General features: G+C 38.9%; 1 protein-coding gene across 12 annotated transcripts in view; it reads left to right on the top strand.

The window, feature by feature from the left end:
• The window catches only part of ADAM22 (ADAM metallopeptidase domain 22), a 220,734-nt gene that overhangs the window by 104,886 nt on the left and 99,622 nt on the right, over positions 1 to 16,226 (top strand). For all 12 annotated transcript variants that reach the window (XM_032402232.1, XM_032402235.1, XM_032402231.1 and 9 more), the window contains exon 4: positions 7,054 to 7,120. In XM_032402232.1, the coding sequence (XP_032258123.1) occupies positions 7,054 to 7,120 (67 nt within the window). The remainder of the gene's footprint in view (positions 1 to 7,053; positions 7,121 to 16,226) is intronic.

The raw sequence follows: 16,226 nt of genomic DNA, 5'->3' as shown, positions 1-16,226 counted from the left end.
ACCAGCCTATTGCCTTAGTGTATTATTTTGTATAATTCTTTTGGTTGACTGGGAAGCTCTGCTTCCTGTAGTAATAGCTGGGGCCACTGTTAAATCTGGAGAATCCAGAATGGCCTCAATCCCATGGTTGGAAATTGGTGCCAGTGTTGGCTGGGAATTCAAGCTGGGGCTGTCAGCTAGGGACTCTAGTTCTTCTCTACAAGCATCTTATTATGTGCTTGCTTAGGCTTCTTCGGGGCGTGACGGCTGGATTCAGAGATTCAAAGATGGAGAATTGTACATGCATGGAAGTAGAAGCTGGGAATCTCACATGTTACACAATATCACTTCTGCCTCATTATATTTGCTACAGGGCCAGCTCAGATTCAAGGGGAGGAGAAATGGTCTCCACTTGGCTGTAAGAGGAGTGACAAAGAATTGGTCGCCATCTTTAAATAACCACATGCCATCCTTGGACCACAAATTATTTATATTTCTCACAAATGCAAATGCGGTAAATTCCTCCAAACACTCCTGAAAAATCTCATTCCATTATAGTATCAGGCTCAAACTCAGGGCTCAGGTTCTCATCATCTGAATCAGGTCCTGGGGTTCAGTCCACTTCTTAGATGACGTGACTCAGGAACAGACTCTTGAACTAGAAAGACAAGTTGTATGTCCTACACACACTCGAGTTACAAAGGAGAGATAAGGGCAGGACGACTGCAATGAATACTCTTGTTTAAAAAGGGAGGAAATAGGAGGAACCTAGCTTTCACCAGTCCACTGAAATTCTGATATTCAGCCAGGTGTATGTCACCAGCTTCCCCTGTTTTGGGGAAAGGGAATATGTGGTTAAGGCTCTATTCTGCTTCCTGAGAGTGATTGCCTGTGGTTGTTGGCTGTAGTCTTTGAGTCACCGTTGCTTTTCCCTAAGAAATGGGGCTAGGCCTTAACGTAAGTATCTTTCTAGGTCTGCTTCCTGACTGTAAAAAATTTGAGTTGACTGTCCATTTTGACTCAAGCTGGTGGCTGTTCCTTGGTGGGTGCTATGTGAATTCATTGGGATTTACCCCATTTGAACAAAACCACAGCCACACATCTTTTTGGGATAGGCCCCTCCTTATTTTGGACTTTGAGGTAAGATGCTATGAGACGGTGCCTTTGAGAATCTTAGAAACTCTTTTGTGTAGCTGAGGATCTGGTAGGCAGGCCTTTGAGAATCTTAGGAGCTCTTTTATACAGATGATACAGTCCAGGCAAAACAGCCTTATGTCTTCCTGAGGTCTTAACAGAGGGTCTTACAGCCATATCCTTTGATTCGATCTCGACCCCGAGGTCACATTTTACTGGCAGTACCTTCAATTAGATCTTTGCTCTGAGGCTATTTCTTGAAAATCTAATGCTGGTTCAGGTTTCTTCATTCATTTGTTTCTTCCTTTGGTGTTTTTAGTGGGGATGCTGTAAATGATGTGTCCTTCTCAGTGTATTACTTCAGGAGCACAAGATTTTGGTTTCTTCCATTATTGATGATGTTTACTGATCCCTTGATTAAGGTGCCCCAGTTTTCTTTACTGTAAATGTATTACTATTTTGAAGGCAGAATTGAATATTGGGATTTGGCTGAGAGAGTTATGCAGTGGCCATGTTGAGTTTAAGATGCCTCTTTCACATCCTTGGAGAGACTAGTTCAGAAACAGGGGTGCAAGTTGCTGTGTCAATTGGAAGATGAAGTGGTCTTTTTCTGTTTCTATTTTCTCAGTGAGTGCAGAATTGAGATCATCAACATCAGTGACCGTGAAGGAATACTTTGAGGAGAAAGGTTTGGGAAGGTCTTCTTAGAGTAAATTGACTAGGAAAATTTAGTGGATTTATGGGCAGTGTTGTGCTAAGGGGGACCACTTGATAACTGTCATAAGTTCATCGTGTCACCATTCAGGATGTTCTGCTTTTCGAGGACAGACTGATTATGAGAAGAGTTAACTTTTCTCATAGTTGAGTTTTGGCCAAGTGAGCATAGTGGAGAGAGCAGAGCGAGAGGAGTAAGGAAGTTTTGAGTGTATACAAGGGAGTGATTATCATGACAGGGCATGGAAGATAAACTCAATTAGGTGGACAGGAGGGAGGGTAGGACAGTGAAAAAGTGGTAGGTAGGGTTCATGGTTTAAAAGTCTTCAAATAAAAAAAATAAAAATAAAAAAAAATAAAAGTCTTCAAATAGTTACAGTGAAAGTTCTAAGGAAAGATGGATAGGAGATGGTGAATGGGGGTTGGAGTGATTGAAATCAGGATGCGGGAGGGATTTCATCTACGTTCTGGTTTAATACCTACCAACTTCATATTATCTCCATTTTAGACATGGGTAAATTATGTCATAGAGATTAAATAACTTGACCAAGGTCACACAGCAAGTAAATGGCAGAGTTTGGATAGGAAATCAAAATAATTAGTTTTGTTTTTAAGCTCCAGCATCTTTGTACTAAACCAGCTGCCTCTGATTCATGACAGTTGTCCGCTAGACAAAGAGTAATCATTATTACGACTGAGAATGTTTACATTGTGTTTGTTTTGCTTACACCAGGCTTATTATGGCATGTGAATGAAAAAAAGGCCTCAGAATACATTTCTAATTTTAAAAACATCTCCTTACTTTCTTCATAAAACAAGTGGCCTTTAGAATTTGATTGAAAATGATTTTCACTTTCATCTTTGAAAATTCACAAGTTAGGATTCACACATCAGTTTTGAGTAAGCTGTTAGTTAACATGGAGTAAATTCTACCTTATTAATTTACAGTAAAATAAAAATTCTCAATGTTAAGGAGATCATCCTCCATTTTCCTACACTTGAAATTATTTAAGTAGATCCCTACTTAACAATAAACAACGACAATCTAAGGAAAAGAACTTAAGGTGATTTTGATTATCTCTACCTTAGGAGCTTCAAGAAAATTTGCTTAGGTTCTAAGTAGATGGTAGATCTTCCTAAGGTATCTTCAGTAGAGGAAGAGTGACATTTTAAATAGAAGGGTTTTCAGCCTAATAATTAAAATAACAATACTTAGCAGACTTCCACAATACTGCAAACAAACAAAACCCAATTGGCTGGGCTGTTTTTAGTTTAAATTACATGGAGCCCTTTCCAACACTACTTGTAGGTGTAGAAGCTTGATTAAAATAGCTGCATAATTCCTGAGCAGAGGGTTTTCTTTGCTGTAATTATATTCGTGTGGTGACTCATACTCTCTTAATTCCTAGATTTTATAATTCAAAGGAAAATATTCCCTTGAACTTTTCAAACCTGGAAGACTCAAAAGTTGTTTTTTAAAAATTATTGTTACTATTTCTACTACCACTATGACTTCTCTAAATGATATTATACCTATTTGCTTTTAATCTTGCTCAAACTAGCTCCAATGATGGGGATTTACTCATGTGACTGATGCAGAAAGGATCCCACAGATACTCAGCATCAGGGATGGGCTGTTCTGGATCCCAGGACCTGAGCAGCAGAGATTTGGGGGCTTTCGCTCTGGTATTCCCCACTGGCACACCTCCATTTCTTTCAAGTGTCTGCTCATTTTTGACTCTCTGCCTCTCTTTCCTTGAATGATTTTTTTGTGAATTTACTTGTTCAGATTCCCAAGAGAGGGAATAATAGTTGGTTCTGCTAATAAACACTGCCTGTGTATGGCACATTTCCTCCCCCACTTCTGGGAAGTTGAGACCCATACAAGGTTGGGAGCCAGTCCTTTGCAAACATTTGGCTGGTACCTCTCCTGTGTAGGGTATGGCTGTGGGTAACTGGGCGAGATGTGGATGCTGGAACTGTGACATGTTTTGTTCGAGGCAGATTTCTGTCATGCAGCTTCACTTTTGTTAGAAGTCCTTTGAAATTTGTGAAATACTATCTCATATCCCAATGAGAAGAAAAGAAAAAAAGGGCAAGAAAGAAAGAAAGGCAAGAAAGAAAGAAAGAAAGACAAGAAAAGAAAGACAACTGTTGGTTGGCTGCACAATAGCTCTTCTCTCCACCGCGCTCCTTCCCCTGAACACTGTTCGGCTCTGAGTACTCATGATATTCATGCAAGGCTCTGCAGAAGGAAAACTTGATTGTTCAAAGGCATGGCCAAAGGATTTGTTTTGGTGAGGCCCAGTAAGGTAATTCTGGCAAAACATACTTGAGAAGATGGATGCTAGGGGCTTTTTGTGAAGAGTTTACGGATTCCTTTAAAGAAATTCAGGGCTTTTCTACCTTGGGATATTTTTTATCTACGTGAGATGCTTAGAATTGCAGTGAAGAGGACAGGTCACTCACCATGTTGGTGGCGGAGCAGAAAGGTGAACTTATGCCTGGTCACATGCATGTGCTGAGCCAGCACACCAACTAACTCTGGAACTGCCCTGATGTCTGGTGGGAAATTACTTTGATGTAATAGGTAGTAGCTCACAAGTATACTACCAGGCAAGCTAGCCCCCACAGACCAAATTAAAATCTTCAAGTCACGTGGTTTGCTAAATTAATTTGAAGGACATGGTGAGAAGCAAGAAGAAAGAAATGGGTGGGTTAGCAACCTTAGTATAGGGTGCAAGTTGGATGGAAGGATCCCTCCAGCTAAACCTGGGGTACGCAGTGTTCCTAAGTTCTGCTTCTCTCTCTGCTGCATCTGCCCTCCCTGCTGATGATGTGCTTTCAAGGACCAGAGTGGAGGTTTGGGCAAGCTCCATAGGTGGAAGGTAGTTCAAGCTAATGACACCCATTTTCTGGTTCTGAGTTACACAGAGATAAGTAGGCTTGGTCGGGAGCTGTAAATTGCCGGTTAGCTTGATGAACAGTCATGAATTCTATTTGTGTTTTTTGGGCAAAGAAAACGTGGGGCAGAAATGGGTGTCAGCAGAGTTTATTAACCAAAGCAGTTTTACCCCCGAGTCTACATTGGCAATGTCTGGAGACATTGTTGATAGTCATGACTGGTGTGTCTGTGTGATGCAATTGGCACCTAGTGGGTAGAGGCCAGGGATGCTGCTGAACATGCTGCAGTGTGTAAGATACTCCCCAAGACAAGGAATTATCTGGCCCAAAGTGTCAGTACTGTGGAAGTTGAGAAGCCCTCTGTGTCACCAATAGGTGATTGAATTAAAAAGTCATAAATAGTGTTTATGTATAGTGTATCCTGGATATTTAGTATCTTTTGTGTATTTATTATATCATGAACATTTATTACCCAGGTGCTTCATGAATATTAGATATCATTTGGTCACCCATCCCTCTCTATCGATGTGTAATGCATACTTGATCTTCTTAGCTATACTTACCCATCCTATGCATTCTGCCACATCTAACAAAATTTGTTTACTAGTTACTTATCTATATTTAAAACATCTTAGAAGTGTTTGCATATATTTTGTAAACTTCAAATTTATTCATCTAACAGACCTGGAGATTAGCAGAAGCAAATTCACATTACACCTGTCCTGGAATTTCTAACAAGAAATAAGATAAAAATGTCCTATAAACAAATTATAAATTATTTAAGCCACTTTTAGTTGTGTTTTCTGCATCTTGCAGCTTTGAGCATCCTAGCTGGCTCCCCCATAACATCATTAGGAAAATGTATTCCAAAGATGAATGAAACAAGGAGTTAGACTATAATTATAGATTTCCTAAATGGTAATGTAGGGATCAGATACTGTAGGAAATTGATTATGGTGCCTGTGTTAATATAACACATGCTTGATCATTCTGTTTACCTTTCAAGCAAGTGTAGGCATGCACTCAGATTAAGAGAGAAAGAGGGAGCGAGTGCGCATGCAAGAGCAGGGTGAGGGTGTGGGGAGGGACAGAGGGAGAAGAAAGAAATAATCTTAAGTAGGCTCCACACCCAGCATGGAGCCCGATACAGGGTTCAATCTCACGACCTTGGGTCCTGACTGGAGCCGAAATCAAGGGAGAAGAGTTGGATGCTTAACCCACTGAGCCACCCAGGTGCCCCAGAAATTCACATTTTTTAAATGATTGGGATACTTTTGGCATGGTGAACTTCAGAGCACTGTGAAAAAGATTTTTTAGTTGGCTGAACATCTATTGATGGAGTAAATTTAGAAATTTAAGTTTTGGGGCTCAGTTGGTTCAGAGTCTGCTTCGCTCAAGTTATGATCCCAGGGCTCTAGGATTGAGCCCCATGTCGGGCTCCCTGCTCAGTGGGGAGCCTACTTTTCCCTCTCCCTCTGCCCTTACCTCCTGCTTGCGCTGTCTCTCTCTCACTCTGCACTCTCTCTCAAATAAATAAATAAAATCTTAAAAAAAGAAATGCATAGCTTCATAATTATTTTTATTTAATGATGTTAATTTTATTTATATTTTAGTGCTTTAAAAATCTTAAGACTTTAAGACTTATGGAAGTTGTGTCTCGAGGCACCACCATTAAAAGGGGAATTTTTTCACATCTATGGAATTAAAGGGAAGCATATTTAAGAAAATGTAAACATTTTTAAATGGTACAAGAAGGTTGTTTAGGAGAGATTTCAAAAAAGATTATTTAAAAATGCTCAAAGCATATTCCTTCTCATTTCTTCTACATTTCTTTGCTCCCTTTTAATGTTTTCGTGATAGAGAGGAGTATTTTGTTAGATTAAAATATCACACATTAAAAATGGTAGAGTGTGATAGCAAATCAGAACTATTTTATAAAAGCTAAAGTAAAAATGGGAAGAATGAGATGTCTTGCAAATAATGGTGAGCTTATGATAATTTCCTAGAACTGAACTAGGTCAGAGGAATAAGCTCTGGTAAGCAATGGGGTGACAGGTGACTTAACCTCATAGAAGTGACTTAACCTTTTTTAGAAGTACTAGGGTGTGTGTGTGTGTGTGTGTGTGTGTGTGAGAGAGAGAGAGAGAGAGAGAAAAAGAGAGAATGAGAGAGAGCAAGAGAGAGAAAGAGACCTATACAGTTTTTTTTTTTGTTTTAAAGAATGAGCTAAAGAATCATAAAGCTGGTATGTGTAAACTTGGCAATTTTCAGATGATTTACATTTTCAAGGTCTTCTTTAATCATCGTTTCTGTTTGTTACAGCGATTTGCTGTCCTCTGAATACGTAGAGAGACACGTTGAACATGGAGGGAAGACGGTGGAAGTTAAAGTAAGTAAAACTGAATCACAGACCTGTACCTCTGAAACAAATAATACATTATATGTTAAAAAAAAAAAAAGAAGAAGAAGAAGATAGCAGGAAGGAAAGAATGAAGGGGGGGGAGACAAACCATGAGAGACTATGGACTCTGAGAAACAAACTGAGGGTTCTAGAGGGGAGGGGGTGGGGGGATGGGTTAGCCTGGTGATGGGTATTAAAGAAGGCACGTTCTGCATGGAGCACTGGGTGTTATAGGCAAACAATGAATCATGGAACACTACATCAAAAACTAATGATGTAATGTATGGTGATTAACATAACATAATAAAAAAAAAGTAAAATTGTTTTCCTCTGGGGGAAATTTTTTGAGAATTTTTAAAATACTGATTCTGATTTTAATTTTCATTGATACTTCTAATGAACAGTCTTGGGGTTTTTATATTTCAGAATTCTTCAAGAAAGTGTATCACCCACTTGTGAATAAAAACCTTTAGTTATCAGAGAAAGAATTCTTAGTGTACTGTAGGAATTGTTGGAGTTAGGTTTTATGGGATTAATGTAGCACAAGGGGTTCTTTTTTAGAATATGTCACAGAAAATAATTTCTGAATTTGCCTTTAAGGCTAGCCCTGAGAAACAAGAGGTAAAATCTTGGGTCCAGGGTGGATACATGACTTTGCATTCAGTTGAAAAAGACATTTCCCTGGTAAAGTGGTAAATTTATTAGGTCTACAGGGAAAGCCCCGGGGGTTTTTAAATCCCTGGTGAGAGAAATCGCAGGACACTGGTTCTTGTCAGGTAAGCTCTGAAAAGGTGACTTGTAAATAAAAGCCTCTTGCAGTTATAGGCATAGGAATGTATATTTTTGTCCAGTCTACTGATGATGTCATCTGAGGACATGTGAGACCGAATCCCACCCAGGGGTTTCTTTAGGCCCATTGTATAGTATGATGTTTTAACCATGTGTTTATTTTCTTCTAAACTGTCGGACTACCTGTTTTGCTTTATAAGAATTATAATGCCATTTATATATATTTGCTTTCTTTTTCTGAATATAAATTTGACACAGACTCATTTTAGTAAACTTAAAGGAGAGAAAAGTGGGGGAAAAATGAAAAATCACCCTTAAATTCATCACTGAGGTAAACTTTGTTTTCATTTTGTTGTATGTCCTTTTAGTATTGTTTTGTCCTATGCACATATTTATAATTTTTTTTTTTTTTAAGATTTTATTTATTTGACAGAGAGAGACACAGCGAGAGAGGGAACACAAGCAGGGGGAGTGGGAGAGGGAGAAGCAGGCTTCCCGCAGAGCAGGGGGCCAACGCGGGACTCGATCCCAGGACCCTGGGATCATGACCTGAGCCGAAGGCAGACGCTTAACCGACTGAGCCACCCAGGCGCCCCTATATTTTAATTTTTTTATATAGTTGCTATCATACATAACCTGCAGTATAGTAAGCAAGATTTCTATATCATGTATAGACATCTCTGATAAAGACTTAAAACAAAATCTGTTAATTTTTATAAGTGAACTAATTATAATAATTATACCAGTACTTCCAGAAAGTTACTCCAAATTTATTAAGACTGGCTGATTGAATGGTTGGTTGATTTATTGCACTGTCTTACTGCAGAAAGGATGTCAGGATTTTTCCAGTATGACATAGGAGAATGGTGCCATTTTGTTTGGAGTTGGAAAAAATTACCGAGATTTAGAATCTCTGGGCTTCTGTTCTCTTCCCTGTTTATTTGGCTTCACTTCCTTATTTTGTAGGATGCTTTTCTGAATGCAGAGTATATCTTATTCTTTTGTTAAATTAAAGAGGAAAAGAAACAGTCATTTCACTATCAATCTCCATTTATACCTGTCAGTGGAATAATGAAATGCATATATGAGCATGGAGCGCAGACCTAGCAAAAAGCTATCTTCTGTTGCTACAGTAATATCCCTTTTCAGGAGACTTGAACTTCATCAACAAAGCTTACTCCACTCTGAGATCATTACACAACACGGGTATATATAACACCTAGAGCTCTGATGTTCTGCACAATCTTTGCTGATTTTCTAGTCTGAGAATTGCGTTTTCTTGGTTGATGGTTTGCCTAACCCCCCAAGCCTATTAAACCAGGGAAATAATAAATCCAACCTTCATTCAAACCTTTGGGCCAGAAGACGTTTCTCCCTTCAAGAAAACCACTTGGATCTCACCCATCACCTCCATTTGTTTCTAGTCCTTTTAAAAATCTAACTCAAAATTCTCCTCTGGGTTTTTTCCAGGAACCACATTGAAAGCTCTGAATCCTGCCCCATCAATTCAGTTAGTAGCCAGTTATTTTCCTGCTGGTTCTCTTGTGTCTTGCCCTTTGTGCTTCACTCTTTGGGGTGTTTCTTTTTACTTGGAATCTGTTAGTTCTCTTTTCTTTACCAATGACTCAGAATTTTCTTACGCTTTTCTTTTCACTATACATTAGGAGCTAAAATTGAAGCATTTCATATTTTTCCTCTTCTTTCTACTACTTTTTCAAAAAAATTTTTTTTTACCTTCTGTATTATTTTGCTAAGGCCGCCATCACAAAGTACCACAGAGTGGCTTAAACAACAGAGATGTATTTTCTTAAAATTTTGGAGGCCAGAAGGCCAAGACCGAGGTGTCAGCTGGGTTGGTCTCCTCGGAGGCTTGTAGATGGTGCCTTCTCCTTATGCCTTTACAAGGTTTTCCCTCTGTGTGTGTTTGTGCTCTGATTTCTTCTTCTTCTTCTTTTTTATTTATTTGAGAGAGAGAGAGAGCACATGAGGAGGAGAGGGGTAGAGGGAGAGGGAGAAGCAGGCTCCCCTCTGAGCAGGGAGCCCGATGCGGGACTCAATCCCAGGACCCTGGGATCATGACCGAAGGCAGATGCCCAACTGACTGAGCCACCCAGGAGCCCTCTAATTTCTTCTCCTTAAACAGACGATTCTTCATGTTGGACTAGGGCCTACTCTAACAACCTCATTTCAACTTAATTACTTCTTTAAAGACTATGTCTTCAAGTACAGTTACAATTGGAGATACTGGGGGGTTAGGACTTCAACATAAGAATTTCAGAGGAATAAAATTAAGCCCATAATGCCTTTCCTAAGAGTGCTGTTTTTTTTTTTTTTTAAGATTTATTTATTTTAGAGGGAGCGAGGGCGAGAGAGAGAGCACATGTGGGAGGCACAGAGAGAAAGGGGAGGAGAATCTCAAGCAGACTCCATGCTGAGTGCACTGAGCATGGAGCCCCACCCAGGGCTCCATCTCACGACCCTGAGATCATGACCCTGAGCCAAAACCAAGAGTCCCACGCTGAATGGACTGCACCACCTAGGTGCCCTTGTGCTTTTCTTTTGGAAGTGAAATAAATGAAGGGTATATGAAATCAAGACAAAACTCTAATTCTTTTGATGATATAAAATCAAAATCAAAATCATTATGCCAGATCAGGGTGCCTGGGTGGCACAGTCCGTTAAGCATTTGACTCATGATTTCAGCTCAGGTCGTGATCTTGGGGTTATGGGATTGAGCCCTCCATAGTGCTCCCTGTTGGGCGAGGAGTCTTCTTGAGATTTCCTCTGCCCCTCACCCAGCTTGTGGTCTCTCTCTCTGTTTCTCTCTCAAATAAATAAATAAATAAAATCTTAAAAAAAAATCATTAGGCCAGATTTAAACAATGGCTAGATACCAATCTAGTAAATGACTCTGCTCAGGTGTCATAGAACCTTTGTTTGTGAAACTCAGGTGCAATGCATTTATTTAAGGGTGTGAGTATGAATGTGGGAGAAGGAATACATTTGCATAAAAAATATGAAATAGCTACTTTTAGGTTGTGATTTTTTTCAAAACTTTTTATTTATTATTTTTAAATTTAAAAAAATTTTAAAGATTTTATTTATTTGAGAGGGAGAGCATGCAAAGGAGCCTGACGGGGGTGGGGGTGTGGGGGCAGAGGGAGAAGCAGACTCCCTGCTGAGCAGGGATCCCGATGCAGGGCTGGATCCCAGGACTCTCCGATCATGACCTGAGCTAAAGGCAGAGGATTAACTGACTGAGCCACCCAGGAGCCCCTAAAACCTTTTTAAGTTGTAAAATATAACGCTGGCACAGAAACTGCTAAGGTGAATACCCTATAACCACTATCCAATTCAAGAAATAAAGCTTGACCAGCTCTTCTGTGTGCTGCTTCCCAAACCCGAGCCCCTCCCTCCTCCTCTTATAGACTTGTAAGTAGTATTGTGACATTTATGGTTATAATTTCTTCACTTTTGTTTATTGTCTTATCACCTGAGCTTGTATCCCTGCAGTTTAATTTGCCTATTTGAAGTTTTTTTAATGAGTTTTAAAAAGTCTCTTCTAATCTGTTGGTTTCCTCATATCTTTCTTTTTTTATTCTCCTTTGCAATTTATTATATTTTTTAGAATTTTTTAAATTTAAATTTTATATTTTATTTATTTATTTGAGAGAGAGCATGAGTTGGGAGGCAGGGCAGAGGGAGAGGGAGAAGCAGGATTCCCGCCGAGCAGGGAGCCCGATGCAGGGCTCGATCCCAGGACCCTGAAATCATGACCTGAGCTGAAGGCAGACGCTTAACTGACTGAGCCACCCAGGCGCCCCCCTCTCCCCTGCAATTTATATGTTGTTTCTTCAACAAATAAATTGTTTATCCTATGTGGATTCTCACAGTGTGAATTTTGCTGTGAACTGCAATTTTATATTTAGAGTAAAATGAAATCTATGTCTGTGATCTTTCCTTAAGATAGTGATTTGTATTATCTGCAAGGACATTCTGTGCCCTGTTGAAGGTAGTTTTATTCCAGTCAGATAGATACATAATCCTGATTTTAAAGTTCTATTAAAAACTTTTCTTCAAAGGTTACAAAGATAAAAGCTTTAAGCAGAAAAAAAAAAAGATATTTTTGTTCCCTTAGTAAGACATGTTAATCTCATCTTTCACTTACATTTATTTCCAGTTCATTTAAAAATTAAATTCTAAATTTGCCCCTTAGTTTAGGAAGAACTTTTATGTGTTTGATACGAACTTTTAAAAGAATTGTAACATTAAGCTTCAACTGATCAGAATATCTCGGGAACAAAATCTTTTCATTTTGACTGTGACAAACTGTGGATCTAGATTCTTCAGACAAGGTGACCTGGGATTGATGAGTAGCAGCAAATAAGTATAAACCATGCAGTTCACTCTTTTACTGGTAGCTAGCTTTTTTTTGGTCTTGAGCTGAAGGCTGCCAGTTTTCAGCTTAATTGGTTGCCAGTGAAATAGGCTCTAGTTAATCGGTATTGTAATACTAATAATAGTAACCAATGATATTTATTGTTCATGATGGGACAGGCACATGAATTTATATGTATTCAGTGCTCAAAACGACCTGTGATTATAAATATAATTATTATGAAACTTGACAGGAAACTGAGGTATAGAGAGGTTATATAATTGGCTGAAGATAACACAGTAAGGAACAATAGAGCCATGGTTAAAATCTAGGTTTCTTAACTCCCGAGCTGACTCTCACACCATATTATCTACCATATATTCTATATTATGTATGATAGGATAGCCAGGAAAACTGGAATGTATTTTATTTAGACTTATTTTATGCATACCTAATTAGTTTTTGACGTATCTAGCAATCACTCTTTTATGAAGTCTTATTCTTAAGCTGAAGTGGTGGTCTACCCAAAGACCCTTTATGTATTTCTCTCAAATTTGGTTATGTGTTTGGCTAGTTTGTCAGTAATGTCAGTTGCTTTGGGCAAAATATGGTAGAGGCACATCCAGTAGAAAGCCTGTTTTACTTTTCACATCTCAGGAAAATAGCCATAGTAAGAGTTTTAGAACATTAGGAAAGGAATGGCTAAATTCTTTATATATACCAAGAATATGTATAGATGTGGGATGAGGCAGAATTCTTTTGGATGAAAAAGTAAAAATAGGTATCTTGGTAGAGATATGGTTTATTATATTTATTACCAATGAAAGACCATGACCAGTCACCAGTATCATTTGTTCTAACGGTATTTTCTTTGGTCTGATTTTTTGATGTCTTATGATAATAATCAAAAGTAATAGCTGCCAAGTGTCTAATTAGCTCAGATTATTTCTCATCTACTGTATGTGAGCACTCCCAGCTTGTCTTTGGATCAAAATCCTAATCCTTGAGGATGGGTGTGTGCAGAGATGCCCGTTATACAGCATTGACTTTGGTGATCAGCTGGTTACTGCCCATCATTTAAGTGAATTGAGTGCACTTGAGGATCATTGTCTCAAATTATGTCCACAGGGGCAGTAAGAAGATGGTAAGAGAGCAAAGGAGTATGGGTCAAAGTTGAAATCTAGAAATAGGTAAAGGAATTGGAGAGAGTGCTGTGTGTTGGGTTACAGCTGCCAGAGGGGATAGTGTCTCCCTGAGGGTGGGAGAAGTTATTGTGACTCAAGGGAACCTTTTTCTCTAGTGGAATGGTGGTGTAATTTTCATTAAAAATATTTTCTAAGAAAATTGAAATAGCCGCTGTTACTTCTGGAAATAGAATGTTGGTGAAGTTGATATAGAAGCAAGGAGAAAGCCTGAGTTTTTTGTTTTTTGTTTTTTTTTGCCAGATAGGTTTTCTCCTGCTCTTCACATCCATCTTCCCTTCCTGGGGTTGAAGCTCCATGAAGGATTCCCAGCTTACCCAGCAGGTGCATGTGCTACACGCAGAATCTCTGGATTTCTTTTGCACTCATTTTTCTAAGTCAGATTTCTAGCTCATTGTCTTTCTTGAAAAAGAGATACCTTTTTTTTTCTTCTTATCCTGCCTTAATCTTTTTGTTTTCTACAATGACTCTGTCAAAGACAGGAACAAAATTCTAGGGAGAACAGCTTTAAGAGATCACTTAAAAAGAGGTACCTTTTTTTTTCTTATCCTGCCTTAATCTTTTTCTTTTCTACAATGACTGTGTCAAAGACAGGAAAAATATTCTAGTGGAGAACAGCTTTAAGAGATCACTTAGAAAATATTAAATATGATGACTGTCAGGACAACAGAGACCTTCCTGGCTTATGCTAACTTTGTAGCTCCTATAAGCCTGAACAGTATCCATACATAATTGCTTGTTATCTTGAGTTGTATTCAAGCTTTCTCATGTCTCATTTTCTGATTTCTCCATGGTGAACATAATGCTCAACACTTGAATAGTTTAAAAGTTGTACAACATATTAAACAAATAATGTTTCTTTATTTTTAAAAAGATTTTATTTATTTATTTGACAGAGAGAGACATCGAAAGAGGGAACACAAGCAGGGGGAGTGGGAGAGGTAGAATCAGGCTCCCCGCTGAGCAGGGAGCCCGATGCGGGACTCAATCCCAGGACCCTGGGATCATGACCTGAGTTGAAGACAGACGCTTAACCAACTGAGCCACCGAGGCGCCCCACGAATAATGTTTCTTAAGATATCATTTAACTTACTTTGTTTGCAAAAAATACCCCTCAAATAATTATATGGTGGTATAAAATATTGTGGACTTCTTTCCTAAGTAAAAAATGTTCTCAGTTTGTAATTAGTGAATTTATTTATTTTATTTAAAATATAGGTTATAGTTTAGTGACTGCATTCTGCATCCTCTACTTTTTATAATGACAAGACCTTGACATATCCTTTTATGACATAGAGATTTTTCTTGAATTCGTTGCATACAATTGAAGCGTACATAAATGCTTGAACTATTTCTTTTTTGGCCATCGGAGCACAAGAATAGCTATGAAACTGCCAAAGTGTCACTATACATATTTATTAATAGCAGCAGAGAAGACGCACAAAGGAGTTAATCTGCTTTTGCTTATCCTGGATATCAGGTTTCCTTACTAATTCTCAAAACGGCATTACCATCCAGAATCTTGGTTCTTTCTCTAGAAGCAAGAAGAGTAAGCGATTAAGAAGAAAAGGAAAACCAGGCGTGGGTGTGCAATAAATTTTGCTGTGTGCATTAGTACAGGGCCATCCATGCCATTCCATCGGTGACGAATCTTCTGAAGTGGAGACTCGTGTTGTTTTTGTTTTCAAATAGCTTTTAGGTAATCTCTTTATTTTGAGGTTGCCTTTGACATGGAATGCAAGTGACAGCCACTGTTGCCAAGTAATCTGTGCAGAAGCTTTTTGAGATCTGGTTTTCCTTTTTTTTTTTTAGGAGGACTCACCAACAGCATTTCTCATCCATAATGTGCTTCTTTTTTTTTTTTTTTTAAGATTTTATTCATTTATTCATGAGGGACAGAGAGAGGGAGAGAGAAGCAGAGGGAGAAGCAGGCTCCCAAGGAGCAGGGAGCCCGATGCGGGACTCGATCCCAGGACCCTGGGACCATGACCTGAGCTGAAGGCAGACGCTTAACGACTGAGCCACCCAGGCGCCCCCATAATGTGCTTCTTATTAACAACTCTCCCTTACATTTGAGGAACATGTTCTCTATCTTGAATTCTCACTACAGTAGCTTTTTCAGAGCCTCTTGGATAAGGGAATAATCCTTAGTTACCTAGACAGTAATCAAGTCACATGGTCTGGGAAGATGCTTTTAGAGAGGATTTCTTTTTAAATGGATCTGTTTGTAGAAGTTGTCATGTAAGCTCTTAGCTGTATCGCCTTTAATTTCAAATCCAAGGTTCAGGCATTTCCCCTGGCTCTGGGGAAATGGGGAAGGCCTTTATCTAGTAAAGTAAACTCAGTGATGTGCATTTTAAGGATGGCTGAGGGGCAGACTATCAAAGACCCTTAGTTGGTCCTTTTGGGCCGGGGGTGGGGGGTGGGTCCTGCTGCCATGGTAATAGGGATTTTTTTTTTTTTTTTAACAGCTTTATTGAGATACAGTGCATTTGCCATAAACCAAAGTGGGTTTTGGTCTCTATTTTGTCTATTAGGGAGATTTTTAAATTGGGTGTATATAAATAGAGTTGATTAAAATTATGACAGTTTAATGAAGCAATGGTAGTATGTTTGGCAGATGCCATTACCCATATGTCAGAATGTGTATTTATGTTGTTCTTGCTAGACTGGCTGGGAGGTTTAGGTTAAGGACTCTCACCACTGCACCTGCGTTCTGGAGCAG

Source organism: Phoca vitulina, unplaced genomic scaffold, assembly GCF_004348235.1.
Source record: "Phoca vitulina isolate PV1807 unplaced genomic scaffold, GSC_HSeal_1.0 scaffold4, whole genome shotgun sequence".
NCBI lineage: Eukaryota > Metazoa > Chordata > Mammalia > Carnivora > Phocidae > Phoca > Phoca vitulina.
This window is presented reverse-complemented; position numbering and strand designations above follow the sequence as displayed.